Source organism: Dendrobium catenatum, unplaced genomic scaffold (genome assembly GCF_001605985.2).
Source record: "Dendrobium catenatum unplaced genomic scaffold, ASM160598v2 fragScaff_scaffold_669, whole genome shotgun sequence".
NCBI classification, from domain to species: domain Eukaryota; kingdom Viridiplantae; phylum Streptophyta; class Magnoliopsida; order Asparagales; family Orchidaceae; genus Dendrobium; species Dendrobium catenatum.
Window position 1 is genome coordinate 1,391,006 of NW_021319131.1, and position 14,948 is coordinate 1,405,953.

General features: G+C 34.8%; 1 protein-coding gene across 1 annotated transcript; it reads left to right on the forward strand.

The window, feature by feature from the left end:
- The first annotated feature begins 481 nt into the window (after positions 1-481).
- LOC110116037 lies at positions 482-1,465 on the forward strand. The gene has a single exon (XM_020849479.2). The coding sequence runs from the start codon at positions 482-484 to the stop codon at positions 1,463-1,465; it is 984 nt and encodes a 327-aa protein (XP_020705138.1).
- Positions 1,466-14,948: the final 13,483 nt, after the last annotated feature.

Here is a 14,948-nt window from a genome sequence, read left to right on the forward strand (position 1 = left end):
CCAGCCACGATTGCTGTAAACTATTTCGTGGTATACCTCTATAAGTCTAGGTGCTTTATTTGAAACGGACAGTGGGGATCAACTTAGAAACCTTCTAGAAGCTGCCTATCTGACCGAGTGTTGGTTAGATTGAAGGCTAATCTCCAAGATAAAATAGGGCGCCCAGGCCCTTCCTCAAGGCAGGGTCCTCCATTAGTAATCTCTTCAGGAGGGCATTGTAATTATTATACTGCCCAGGTGGGTAGCTGGATATCTTATTCTTATCTAAAAGTCCTCTTGGTGTCCTACTGTCCTTGAGTCTTTCACTTCCTTCTCTCCTCTCATTACTAGCGCCCAGTTAATTCACGGCATTTTATCCTTTGGTCCATCAACTTCTTTTCTTCTTTCCGTCGTGTATGCAGGCAATACTCCTATGGAAAGAAAGCCTTTGTGGCATCAACTCCAATAATTGGCAGAATCTATCTCCTCTCCCTAGATCATCATGGGGGACTTAAATTGTTACAGAGATGCGAAGGAAAAATCTGGTGGTAATCCTTCTCGCTTCAGTAGACTTGAGGAATTAAATGGGTGGATTTTTAGCTCTGGTACTATTGACCTTAATTCTATTAGTTTGAAATATACCTGGTTTAATGGGCATGCCAATGACCCAATTAACATAAAGTTGGATAGAATGCTGGTGAATCATAAATGGCTTGAAACCTTTCCTCTTTCTTATTACAAAGTGATTCCCCCGGGCGTTTCTGATCACTCCCCTCTCATTCTTATGGCTGGCCAACCCTCCTCGTTGGATAGGAGATTTCAATTTAAAAATTATTGGTTGAAGTTAAATCAGTATTGGGATGTTCTTATTTCTTCTTTTTCCACTCATCATGGTGGGAGCCTAATCGCAAACTTGTATGGTAAGTTGAAAGTGTTGAAGGCTAATCTTAAATTGACTAACTGGTCCACTGATCACTTCATTAAGAACAAGCTAGAGGCTATGGTACATTATCAAAAGGATTGTATTGAATCCCTTCAACGCAACCCTCTGGATCCTGCCCTCAATTCTGCGTTGAAGACCATTAACAAGAATATTGCACATTTGAATGGGGCTTGGTGCTCTTGGATCTTTCAAAGAGCTAAGGCCAATTGGCTAAGTTATGGGGAAGACGACTTGAGTTTTTTGTATGCTCGCATCAACACTAGATCTAATTCCTCTAGGATCAATAAAATCTGTACTGATGATGGTCACTTTGATTCTCCTACTGATATTGCTAAGGTCATTTGTGGGTATTTTCAAAAGCTTTACAATCCCCCTATGTCCCAAATTTATTCTCAGGCTCAATTTTGCCGTGGGGATCTCTTTCCTTCCCATCTGACCGAATTTTTACTGGAGAATGTGACTGATGCTGAAATTAAGCAGGCTATTTTTGGAGGCCCGTCTGCCTCTGCCCCTGGACCCGATGTCTTTTCTTTTGAATTATAGAAAGGTTCTTGGGAGATCATTGGCTTATATGCGATTAATGCTGTCAAAAATTATTTCTCTACTGGGCACCTGCCTAGAAGTGCCAAAGCCACGGCTATTGCTTTAATTCCCAAGCACCCCCATGCTTCCAACATCTCAGACTATCGCCCTATCTCTCTTTGCAATGTCTTCTATAAGATCATTGCAAAGATCCTTGCCAATCATCTGAAAGTTGTGTTGCCCCATATCATCCACAAAAGCCAAGCGGGGTTCATTTGTAAGAGAATCTCTTATGATAATATCATCCTTGCCAATAAGATTCTTAAGGATTACAATGAGGCGGGTTCCAAGAAGTTTTTTCTGCGCAAAGTTAGACATTAAGAAGGCATTTGACTTGGTCTCTTGGGAGTTTCTCATTGGAAGAATGAGGGAGAAAGGCTTTCCTAAAAAAAATTATCTTTTGGATTAAGAACTATATTTCTGATGTACCCTATTCCATCTGTCTTAATGGTGCTCTTGTTGGCTTCTTCACTTCCTCGGCTAGCCTTAGGCAAGGTTGCCCTTTATCTCCTCTTCTTTTTGCCATTGTCATGGATGCTCTCTCTTGCACTCTTGATGGTGGTTCTTTCTTGGGGGTTCCTTGTGGGTCGAGTCATATTACCCACCTACTTTACGCCGATGATGTTCTTGTTTTTGGAGAGGCCTCTATTCCCAATGCTATTGAGCTTTCGAATATCCTTTACAACTTTGGTTCTGCCTCTGGCTTCCACACCAATAACTCTAAATGCTTTATTCTCTTCTCTAAAAACCTTTTTATTTCCAATGATATCACCAATATTCTTGGTTTCTCCTCCTCTGACCACACTTTAAAATACCTGGGCCTCCCTATCTCCATCAAAATGATTAATTCTGCTAACTTCCATCCACTACTGAGTAGAATCTCTGCTCTACTTGCTGGCTGGAAAGTAAAGTTTCTCTCTTTTGCAGGTCGTGTACAATTTCTGAAGTTTTCCATCTCTAATACAATTGTGTACTGGATTAGGGGAGCTATAATACCCAAAGCTTGTTACAAACATATTGATAGAATGTGCTCTAGATTCCTCTTTCATGGTTCTATTGAGGGGAAGAAATTGGACCTTGTGGCTTGGCGTTGCTTACCCACCTCTCTCGGTGGGCTTGGTATTCCTGACCTTTTTTCACTCACTCATGGCTTTGCTTGTTCTTTCATTTTTAGACTTTACAACTCAGCCTCTGTGGTGGCTGATTGGTTCATGTCTAGATATATTTCCCCCTGGAAACCATCGCTTGCTAGACACTCAAAATTCTGGAAGTACATCTGTGAGGTTGCACATAAGATTAAAGGGCATATTCAATTTATTATCACTGTTAGCAATTGCAATTCTATTTCCTTCTTTTGGGACCCGTGGATTAATGGTAAAGCTCTGGCTGATATGCTCTCTCCTAACCCTGTTCTCTTAGGGAATTTTTCGAATTACTGGACTTATCACTGGTCACTGCCCAATTCGATTCCTCCTGATATTCTACAACTTTTCAATGTCATTCTGATTCAGGATACTTTAACTGATGCTCTATGTTGGAAAGACTGCTGCAAGCCTTCATTTAAAACTTACTGTTTGAATTATTTCACGGGTAGGGATAAGGTGAGATGGTTTAAATTTATATGGCATCCTCACAAAGCACTCAGATTCTCCTCTTATACCTGGCTTTTACTTTATGGTGGTTTAAAATTAGCGGACATTTTAGCGAAGAGGAATATTATTATTGATCCCAACTGCTCCCTCTGCCATCTAGAGCATGAGAACAGCACCCATATGTTTTTTCAATGTGACTACTCTTATGGCGTCATTACTCATCTGTTGCCCGTGCTGGACTCCTTTTTGTTTAGACCTACTCTCTAACAGTTGTTCGAATTTTTGGATGAATTATGCCTATACAGCAAGATGGAGAAAGATTTTTGTTTTTTTGTTATTTGTGCTGTGGTTTATTTTCTATGGAGGGAGCGCAATGATAGAAGATTTTCGGGATATTTCACTACTTATCAAGTTTTGTGCCAGAAAATTGTATTGGCTATTGATCAGAAAAGGTCTGGGAAGAAGAATGTTTCCCTGCTTCACTCTTCTTTCCCGTCTTGCTTCATTTAATTTGTCTGGTGGGTGGTTTTGTTCGCTGGATGATGATGATCAGAACCAGTTTGTGCCTTCCTCCCTCTGGACGGCCATTGGAGTTGTTGCTTTCTCGTGTTTGTTTGATGCACCCTGCTTCTCCTTTTCACTTCTTCGATTGGCAACCGGGGAGGACTATTCTTGATGACCCTTCAGGCCTTGGACATTTGAGCTGCCTGCGCTGATGATCTTTATGTCCATGTACTGGTTATGTAATTTCTAAGTCCTGTTGGATTTTGTTTCTTCCTTTTTGAGCTTTTTTCCTTTCTGTTTAGGATCGGCTGATCTGTGTTGGTGATTTGGGTCTCTGGTCAAGTTATGCCTGACTTTTACTTGTAATTTCCACAAATTTTGGTATATCTCAATATACGGGCAAAGCCCCAATTTTTCCCAAAAAAAAAATTAAGATTTAGAACTAAATCTTTTTAGAACGTTATAATAACAATTTTACAAAATTAGAATAAGATTATGCACATCGAACACACACAGGCATACCGCCGCATACTTTAACCAAACGAGATTTATGGCGCTGATAAAGCCGGCAAGTTTCTGCTATGCGATTTTAAATATGCATATCTACTTTCTTGAAATCTATTAATTTTTGTTTATGGCATATGATCTGAGAGGGTTATTCTTCACCCTTTCATTTTGTCAATGGAATTAAAATAGAAACACCTTTCATTGAATGAAGTAATGAGGATAGAGACTAAACTCAATGCTAAATGCTTAAACTACTGAATGAAGTAATGAGGATAGTAGACGATTTGAAACACAATCTATTTGAAACACAATCTGCTTAGTATTAGCTAAATATGTGTTAAAAATTCTGATATCAAATTTTTTCTACTAAATGTTTAATTATCTTAAATGGAAAAATCATCTTAGAAGATAAATTAATTATCAATGTTTACATGCTTGATTTGAATTATGTTTACTATTTGATTTCTCTATGTTTAAAGTATGTTGTTGATGGATCTTGTCAATGGCATGGGCGACTATGTCATTCCAGTATGAAAACTCTTAAGAAGATCACCTAGAAATACCTAATTAGACACATACCCAATTTATATTTTTCTAAAGATCACCTTCTTGATGCATGCCTATTAGGAAAACAAATCAAAACTTCATTTAATTCCATTAAAGTCATCATCCCTTCTAGACCACTAAAAATTCTTCACATGTACTTGTTTGTATTGAGAAGTACAACCAATCTAGGTGGATAGACCTTTGGGTATGTGATTGTAGATAATTTTTCTTGATTCACTTGGTTTTGATTCCTAGTACATAAAAGTAAATCATTCAAAGAATTTAAGAATTTCCACACTTAGATCCAAAGAAAGTTAGGATGTGAAGTATTAGCTATCCATATGGATCATTATGGAGAATTTAAAAATGTTAGGTTTGAATCATTTTGTATGGTGCAAGGTATAGAATATAATTTTTTAGCCTTAGAACCACTCAACATAATGGAGTAGCTAAATGAAAGAGTAGAACCCTAATAGAAGCTGCTAGGATTATTAGTAGAATACTCACTCCCTAAATATTTTTGGGATGAAGTAGTTAAAATTTTTTGTTATGGTTTAATTAGGGTAAATCTTAGATCCAACTATAATAAGACTAACTATAAGGCACTTGAGGGTAGAAAACCCAATCTTTCTCAAATTCACATCTTTGGATATAAATATTTCATTATGATACATTGGAAATCTCCTATAGTAAAATTTGATCCAAAATCTATTGTAACTCAAGAATCCAAATTGAGATTGTAATTTTTTATGATAGTAATATTTTTCCAAGAATGTAATGGACATTTTTTATTTGTTGTTTGTGTGTACTAATATTTTAGGGAAATTATACTCCAGATTGTTGAAGACTTTAAGATATAGTAGATTAGGATGTCATGTAATAAAGTTTTTAAATCTTTAATTTTTATTTTCTTGAGTCTTAGAGAGTGTGATCGTTATTTGGTAACCGTGCACACACACCTAGGGGAAGAGAGTCAAAACATAAAATTTTAAAACTAATTATAATGTACAACTTACAATTGTACTGTATAATTTGTCATATTTTTTCCTTCAAAATGCAGTTAATCAAATCATGACTTATATTTTTGAACTGTTTGTACTGTACGATTTGAGTTTGTATAGATGACTGATAGTGTACAAAATCGGGTTTGTACTAATTTTTCTCAAATGAATTAATTTATTTTTATACTGTTCAAACTATGCAATGTTTGTTCGTACAGATGACTAATAGTGTACAAAATAAGGTTCGTACTAGTTTATCCAAAACAAAATCATTCATTTGTGTACCACTTGTACTATACGATATTAGTTCGTACAGATGGATAACAGATGGCACAAATGGGTTCATCCATATTCATACTGGATGAGGCATTATTTTTATTAACTATTCATACTGTACGGTGTTAATTTGTACAGATGATTGATACTGTAAGAAATAAGGTTCGCACCATATTATACTAGACGAATACATTCAGTTTTAAACTATTTGTATAATACAATGTCAATTCATACAGATGACTAATAGTATATGATATTAGGTTTGTATATAATCATTCCAAGATTTTGAACTATTTATATAGTGATTAATTATTGAACTATATGATCTGATGTCAGTTCACTTATAATATTTAGTTGTTTGGATGGTTTTTTCTTGTGTTTATATATAAGAAGTCCTAAAATTTGATACTCAAGACCTTTGCTATGAATTTATCTTGAGAGTATTCACTGAGTGTGAGTGTTTTGGAGAGATTGTAATAGTGAATATTGAGATATCTAGTGAGGGGGAGTTGTGAGGAATTCACAAGGTTGCCTAAAGCAATGATCTCTTTGTCTTCTTCTAATTTTTGCCCATCTCCTATGGAAACTTTGGAGAGAAGATTTTTAACACTATGTCCAGGTTCCCTTCCATTATTAGGATGGTGAAAAAGAACATGATGGTTCTCTACCTTCTCTAGGAGGGTGAAAAAGGATGTGACGGTATGCTACCGTCACTTAGAGTGTATAAAAGACGTTAGTTCTCTACCGTGCTGGTTGGTGGAAGAGAGTTTGTAAGGGCTTCTTCACCTTTCTGTGGGAGTAAAGGAGAGTTACTTTGATTTAGTGAAATACCTACAGAAGGAGTCTGCAATTAGTGGAAGTAGGTTTAGTTTAGATTGAACCACTATAAATTTGGTGTTTTTCTATACACTTTAATTTTTCTATATTCTTATTTTTTTGCACTTTAAAGTTTTGTGGTTAAAAAATCTTTTGAGATAAACATATCTAAACAGCTACATATTCAAGGATCAATGTTTAAAATTTTTTAGAAATGATTTTTGAAAATCTAACAAAATTTTTAAGATAACCAATTCACCGCCCTCTTAGTTAGCCTTAGGACAGTTCAATAAAGTCTAACAACCTATACAAACTTTCAAGTGGTATCAGAGCCTATTTCAAAAATTAAGGTTTAGACTATTTTTTGAAAATGATCATGGCTACTCTTAAAAGTTGGAACACTCCTGAAGGATACTCTATCACTAGACCACCTTTATTAGATAATATCCCTTTTGATTTTTGGAAAACTTATATGTCTACTTTGAATGTTCGTCAGGGATGTTAAGCCCTTGTGAACTAGCCCAAGGCTAACCAAGAGAGGGGGGGGGGGGTTAATTGGTGTTTTAAAAATTTCACAATCAAAACACAATCTTAAACCAATACCAATAATCACCATAACAAAATTAAAGTGCAAAAGTTAAATACAGAAAAGTAGTAAGAAAGAACACACATGATTTTAAAGTGGTTCAGTCAACTTGACCTACGTCCACTTCCCAGAGCCTTTTCTTTGGGTATTGCATGAAACTCAGTGACTCTCCTTTTGCTCCCACAGCAAGGTAGATAAGCCTGTACAAACTTCCTTTCCATTGACACCAGTGAGGCAAAAAACCTAACTCATTTTCTTCCTCCTAAAGCACACAGTGAACCTGAATCCTTTTGCTTTCTCCTGAAGCAGGCAGAGATCCTCGATCATTTATTAAAGTAGACCTCTCTCGAACCTCCATGGAACCAGGGAAGATAACCGGAGAAGATGACTCAGATCTTTGCTTGGAGCAATCTTTATGAAACCCCTTACAAATTGTCCCTCATTAGATCCTCTCTCTCCCTTGCTCTCCCTCTCCTCTTAGCTCTCTCAGGTCAAGACAACAGCAAAAGATACAAATTTTGGTAGATAAGAGCTCTTATATCAAAGTGCTCCAAATTTGCTCTTAATTGCAACAAACCGACATTACTGTTTAGGACGATCGAAGGATCATCCTATATGATCAATAAAAATCATTGAGTATCATCTAGAATATCACCCTGATTAGATTTCTAGATGATGGAAAACTAAATTTATCATATAGGACAATTTCATGATTGTCCCAGATGATTAGTTGAAAACACAAATATTGTCCAGAACATCACCCTGATTGAATGTCTGGATGATGGAAAAATGACTGTTCATCTAGGATGATTTAGGATCATCCTAGATGATTAGTGCAAAATAATACACTTTGTCCAGAGCATCATTCTAGTCATCCAGAAAGAACCTAAGGTTTGTTTAATAGATCACTCCGGACGATCTTGTGATCATCCAGGATGATATGATTGAGTAATCAAACCTTAATTGCTTTTATTAAATTACCAAACTAATCTAGGCATAATTGCATTATATCATCCAGGGTGATGTATAAAAACAAAACATACCTAAAGAGTTTTGGTAGCTGATTCTTTCTGATTTGAGCCTATCGTCCAGGATGATGATAATATTATCCATGATGATTTACTTAGTTGCAGCTACCTTAACTAGGATGCCCTAATTAGAGTTTTTATTTTTGACTAATCATCAAGGATGATTTAGGATCATCTCAAATGATGTGATAAAAACCAAAAAATACTAAATAGACATAATTTTTCCCTAAGTGTGTGTATGCAAGGTTACTTAGCATCAGGACCCACTTTGTTACCATAGACTCAAGAAAAAGGTAAAAATCCTTGACGTGCACTTATAGACTGAGTCAATCCTAATCTACCCAATCTTGAGCTATCTTGATTTGCAATTTGATCTTTCTGGACATGAAATGTTAATAGGCAAGGCAGTCATAGAAAAATAGAAGTATCAAAAATTTTTGTTAGCATCAACTATAATCCCTAAATCTAGATTGATAACATACTTTTCTACAATCACTTGACTATTACATATGGATATTAGTACATGTAAGTTACATTATACCCCTTAGATTTGATGGTGGCATTAGAGTTGAAACACCATTAACTAATTAGATATTAAAAGAAAAATTCTTAGCACAGCTAAATGCAAGATGTTTAAATAGTTTGTTCTATGCATTGATATCAGAAGACTATATATGTGTTTTTACTTGCAAAACTGGAAAAAATATGGGATAGACTTTGTATAACTTATGAAGGGACAAATGAGGTTAAACAATCTAGGTTGAACATTTTATTACACAACTATGAACAATTTTGCATGAAACTGAATGAGTTAATTTATGATATGTATTAATATTTTATTAATATTATTATCTCATTGCATACTTTTGGTAGAAAACTAACTAATTAAAAAAATATTAAAATCCTACATTATTTACTTACTACCTATGTTGCAAAGATAACTAGCATAACATAGTCAAAAGATCTAAATGTATATTCTACTAAAAATCTTTTTGGATCATTGGTTGGTTATAAGTAAGGAGTGAATCAAAGATGGATTGATGCAGGTGACAACTGGAAAGAGAAGAATATTACTTTGAAAGTGGATGATTCAGAAAGTGATCAATCAATGCCTGAGGATGAAGATGATATTGCACTCATGACTAGACAATTCAAAAGTTTTCTTAAAAGAAAGAAATAAAGATGTCAGCATTGGAACAAAGGTAAGTTTAATAAAAATGCAAAAATTTCTAATGAAGTAATTTGTTATCAATGTAGAAAGCCTAGACATAAAAAACTGATTGCCCAAATCTCGAAGAAAATCCTAACAAGGAGAAAGTTGAGGAGAAAATAAACATTATGAAGGGCAAGAAAAGAATGCAAAGAGCTTTTTGGACTGACTCAGTTTCATACTCCTTAGAAATAGAAGTAGAAGAGGAAGTTACAAACTTGTGCTTAAATGTAGATAAACTTGATCATTCATATCAAGAGGAGGTATATGACTTATCCTTCGATGAACTATTTGAAGTTTTTGAAAAATTTTATAAAGCATATAGTAAGCTTAAAAAATTGCATGCTAATATTAACCTTGAGCATTTGAATTTATAAAAAGAATATGAAAATCTTAGGAAAGGTCATGCATGCATAGATAGTAACCATATGTCTTTGTTAGATAAATTTGATGATTTGAATGAGAATCATGATTCTTTAAAAAGATCCCATACTAAACTTGAAAATGATTTTAAGGTGTTTATTGCTAAATTAGATCAAAGAGAACATGAGTTGAAAGTTGAAAATTAAATTTTGGGATGTGCAAACTAACATCTTAAAGAAAAACTAAAAGCTCTTAAGGAAGATAAGACAACTTCAACACAAGAACAATTTTACAATCCTAATCAAAAGCATATAAGATTTGGACTCGAAGATTGTGAGAGAGAACATCCAAGATTGTAGAGAGAGAATGTCCAAGAAAGTAGGATGGATTTTGGAGGATTTCGGTTGCTTTTGTTGAAGATGGTGGAGGGTGGCCGGTCATCCTTGGATGATCAGAACACCTTCTCCTTATTATCTACCGCTCGTCCAATTTCGTTGGATTCAAAAGGTAGATTTTCATTCAACCGCAGCATATCTTGAAATTCGTGTTTTTTGAACTCTCCTCTTATGAACAGAGAGGGAGGTTTGGCCTCTAAGAAAATGGTTTTGTCAGATTCAGGCAAAGGAAAAGGAGTTATTCCAAATTTGAATCGTAAGTCAATTTCATCTAAGTCGGTCTTTATTCCTCAGACTAATGATTTGTAGGCTTCTTCATATAAGCCTTCTTTGGAATTGGTTAATGATAATGTGTGGATTAAAAAACCACATATTAAAATTAATTTGAATGAACTTCATGATGATAATGAAGATACAAATGTTGTTAAGCTTGATTTGGAAAAAGAAAATTTCAATGTTCAAATTTTGAGGAATTCATTAGTGGTGAAGATATTATGTAAAAACTTGCTTTTTCCAAAATGTTCGATTGAATTAAGGAAGCAATGGAGTAAATTTGGAGGTTTTCATATAACCTCGCTTGGGTTAGATTGTCTTATGTGTTATTTTCAGTCGCATGAGGCATTGGAGGAAGTTATTAATGGAGGTCCTTGGTTTGTTAAGGGTTTTGTCATTGGTGTTGACAGATGATCACTTAGCTTCAATCCTATTTCAATGGATGGGATTTCTTCTCCCATTTGGGTTTGTTTACCTCATTTTCCTCTGCATTGCTGGGATGAAACAAATATTTCTAGAATTGTTTCTATAATCGTAACCCCGCTATTATTGGATGGCAATATGTTTAGATTGGGAAGGAGGGAATTTGTACGAGCTTGCATCCGAATTAAGTTGAATTCTAAACTACCTTGTGGTATTTGGATTGAAGGTCTTAATGGTAGATTTTATCAAAAATTTGAATATGAAAATCTTTCATCTATTTGTTTAAAATGTGGAAAAATTGGACATAAAGATTTTGTTTGTCCAAATCCCTATTATCCTATTATGGTTGATAAAGAAGTTGCTAAAAGTTCTTCTATTATTGATGAGAACTCATATGGGCCTTGGATGCATGTGAAGTTCAAGAACAAAAAAAAAGTCAAAAGATCAATTCTAATAATTTGGTTTCCATAGATCATCCAGCTAATAGGATTTTAGGCAGAAATGCTGTGGTAGATCAAAACTCGGATTTTGGTTTTTCTAATATTCATAATGTATCTTCTAATAATTGTGATTATATGGCAGCTGACTTAATCAAGGATGCTCATATTGATCAGATTCAAGCTATTAATTTGAATTGTTATATTAATTAAGTTAGGCCCGTCCAGAATTCAAATTCTGAATTGCCCATTTTGGTTGCTGATCCATTGGGAGCTATTTGTACTGAACCTATTTTAGATGATGATCCATTGGGAGCTCATGAATTAGAAATTGGATTCAAAGATTCAGCAAGCTTAATTATTGATTAGCAAATTCAAAATTCAAATTCCGAATTTAAAAATGCTAAAATTGTGGATGGAGTTAAGTAAACTGTTTGTATTGAAGCTGATCCGTTGGAAGCAGTTTATACCGAACCCACTTTGGATGCTGATCTGTTGGGAACTCATAAAATAGATTTTGAAATCAAAATTTTGGATATTCAGGAGAAAGAAAAGGATGCTATTAATTCTAAAACGAAATTTGTGGCAGTACCGCCTTCATTTGTTTTAGGGGCTGAGTCACAGGTTGTTAATGAACAGAATTCAAGCTCACCTTCAAGTAATGCAGCGAGTTTTTTTGAGATGGAAGATTTTATTGATGGAACGAGGAGTGTTTGTGATGAAATAGTTTCCCCTCATGCGATCAGTTTGAATTTAAAAAAAAACTGTTTTAAAGAAGGGAAAAATTTTTTCTACTAAGGAGAGAGGTTCTTCTGGATCTAAGCATATATTGTTCAAAGAATTACAAGCCTTAGGACCGGTGAAAGATCTACCTAGAAGAAGGATGGATGATCTCAAAATGAAGAATGTTATGAGAGGTTCTTCTCAAATATCTCATTAATATGCAAGCTGTTTTTCTCTTTGCAATCAACAAAGTGGAAAGATACCTGAGGATGAAGCAATTAATCAAAAAGTTTGTCATAATACTAGCTTTGGATTGTTGAGATTCGTTCACTATGAATTTGGTGGTTAAACCTAAGCTTATGTCCCAAGGCTATCTAAGAGGGGGGAGGGGAGGTGAATTGGTATTTTTAAAAAATTACACCTCTTGAGTATGTTGAACCGAAAATAAACTTTAATGAATTTTTAGAAAAAGTTTTTCAACCACAATTTTTTGGAACAAAAACAAAATGCAGACAAAAATAAAATGCGGAAAATAAAAAAGCAGTAAAAATAAAAGACACAAGATTTATAGTGGTTCGGTCTAAACCATCCACTCCCCGGAGGCACCCTCCGAGTATTGCACTAATACCAATAGTGTCTCTCCTTTTGCACCCACAGTAAGGCGGAGAAGCCTTTATAAACACTCTTTCAATCATTACCCGGTGCGAAAGAGAATCGTCGTCCTTTTACACTATCCCCAGGGATGGCAGAGAACCTTCATCCTTTTACACTATCCCCAGTGTGGGCAGAGAACCCTTCATCATTTTACACTATCCCCAGTGTGGGTAGAGAACCATTCGTCCATTTACACTATCCCTAGTGTGGGCAGAGAACCCTTCGGCTGTTCACACTCTCCTAGTGTGGGCAGAGAACCCTCCATCTGTTTACACTTTTCAAGTGTCGGCAAAGAACCGAATGTCCTTGATAGATTTCCTCACAACTAATCTAGAAGGAAGAAAGAAAAGAGTGAAGTAATCCCAAATCACAAGTAGAGATTCTTACCTTTGAATACAAAGCAAAGCCTTCACGCACCAGTGATAGGAATTCTCCTTTAAATGCTCTCTCACACTCTCTCCTTGACTCTTCTTTCAATTGGCACGAAGATCATTGAGCAAAAAGATTGGGTGGCAGTTTAAATTGAACTATATATAGGAGAGACAAAAAAACCGTCCAAAACTGCAAATTTTTCAAGTCAACACGAAATGAATTATTCCGTATGATCATGGATCATCCTGGACGATTTTACTTAAAGTGTCAAAAATGATCCTCATGTATATTAGAACGAACTATTTTAGTACATGATCATCATCCCGTATGAACTAGGTTCGTCCGGTACGATCAGTTATAACATAGGTCGGTTCCCAAATAACTGCATGGACGTAACCAATTTTGGTAAGTCAGTTCAAATCGTGCTAGGACGAATAGGGCTTCATCAAGAAAAAAATTTTATAGAGAGCAACTCGTCCTGGCACGATAATGAACTTCATATAAACGAAATTTTTACAGAGAAGAATTCATCCTGGGACGATATGGATTTCGTCTGGACAAAATTTTTACAGAGAAGAAATTGTCCTGGCACGATTATAGATTTCATCTAAAAAAAATTTTTGTAGAGCCTAATTCATCCTGGGACAAAAATAATTTCGTCCTGGATGATCAGGACTTAGAAAAATTTCCTCCTACTCCTGTTCGTTCTATTGCTCTTACGGGGAGAAAAACTGACCTGATCGTCCCGTACGAACTATGTTCGTCCTGTATGATCAGTTCAAATTTGTAAGATCTCCTTAAGTAAGTGTGTGTGTGTGTGTGTTTATTCACTCAATTACAATCACTCCCTCTCTATTCAAAGAATGATTTAAAGCTTCAATTTATGAAGAATTATATGCTGAATTTTATTTGAAGTCTTCTTAGTTTGGAGTTCAATTTTTCTGAAATGTTAGTACACACAAGAGCTAAAACAATTCTTCCAAAAAGTGTTAGAAAATAATTACACATAAAACAATAATATTTGAAATCATCAAAACTATACAAGTTGCAAGAATGTAACATATGCAAATAGCAACTCTCTTAACAATCTCCCCCTTTTTGATGATGGCAAAACAATTTTTGTTTGTAAGATTTCAAATTTTAAGAATCTCCTAAACTCCCCCTGAATTGATGAATACATGAAAATAAGGAGGCATGGATTCAAAAATTATTTTTGTTTAAAAAAAAATTTATACAAAACAAAACAACAACATAATCACAAAAAAAAAAAAGTAAAAACAAATACTGACACAAGATACAAGACTCACAAGACACCAAAAATAAAAATAAACACAAATACTAACACAAGATACAAGACTCATAAGACACAATTCAACAAGCAATTTCTCCCCCTTTTTGACAACAACAAAAAGTGAAGAAAAACAACTTGAAATGAAAGCAGAGATATGAAAATCATTTGATAAGGTAATCTTAACAGTGATTGAAATATGTTATAGTTGTGGCACACTTTTGTGCATCATTTTTATTTTGGACTTATTTTGTGCCTCTTTTTCACTTTGCGAACCTTTGCGCATTCCTTTTGATTTTTTTTATTGTACTTTTACACAATTTGCAAGAGTAATTTTATTCTTTCCAAAAATAATAATCTAAAAATTTCTAATCTCTCTAAGTGCATAAATAATGATTGATAAGTGAAATCTAAAATAAAAAAACATTGCAGTTGCAATAATAATATTAA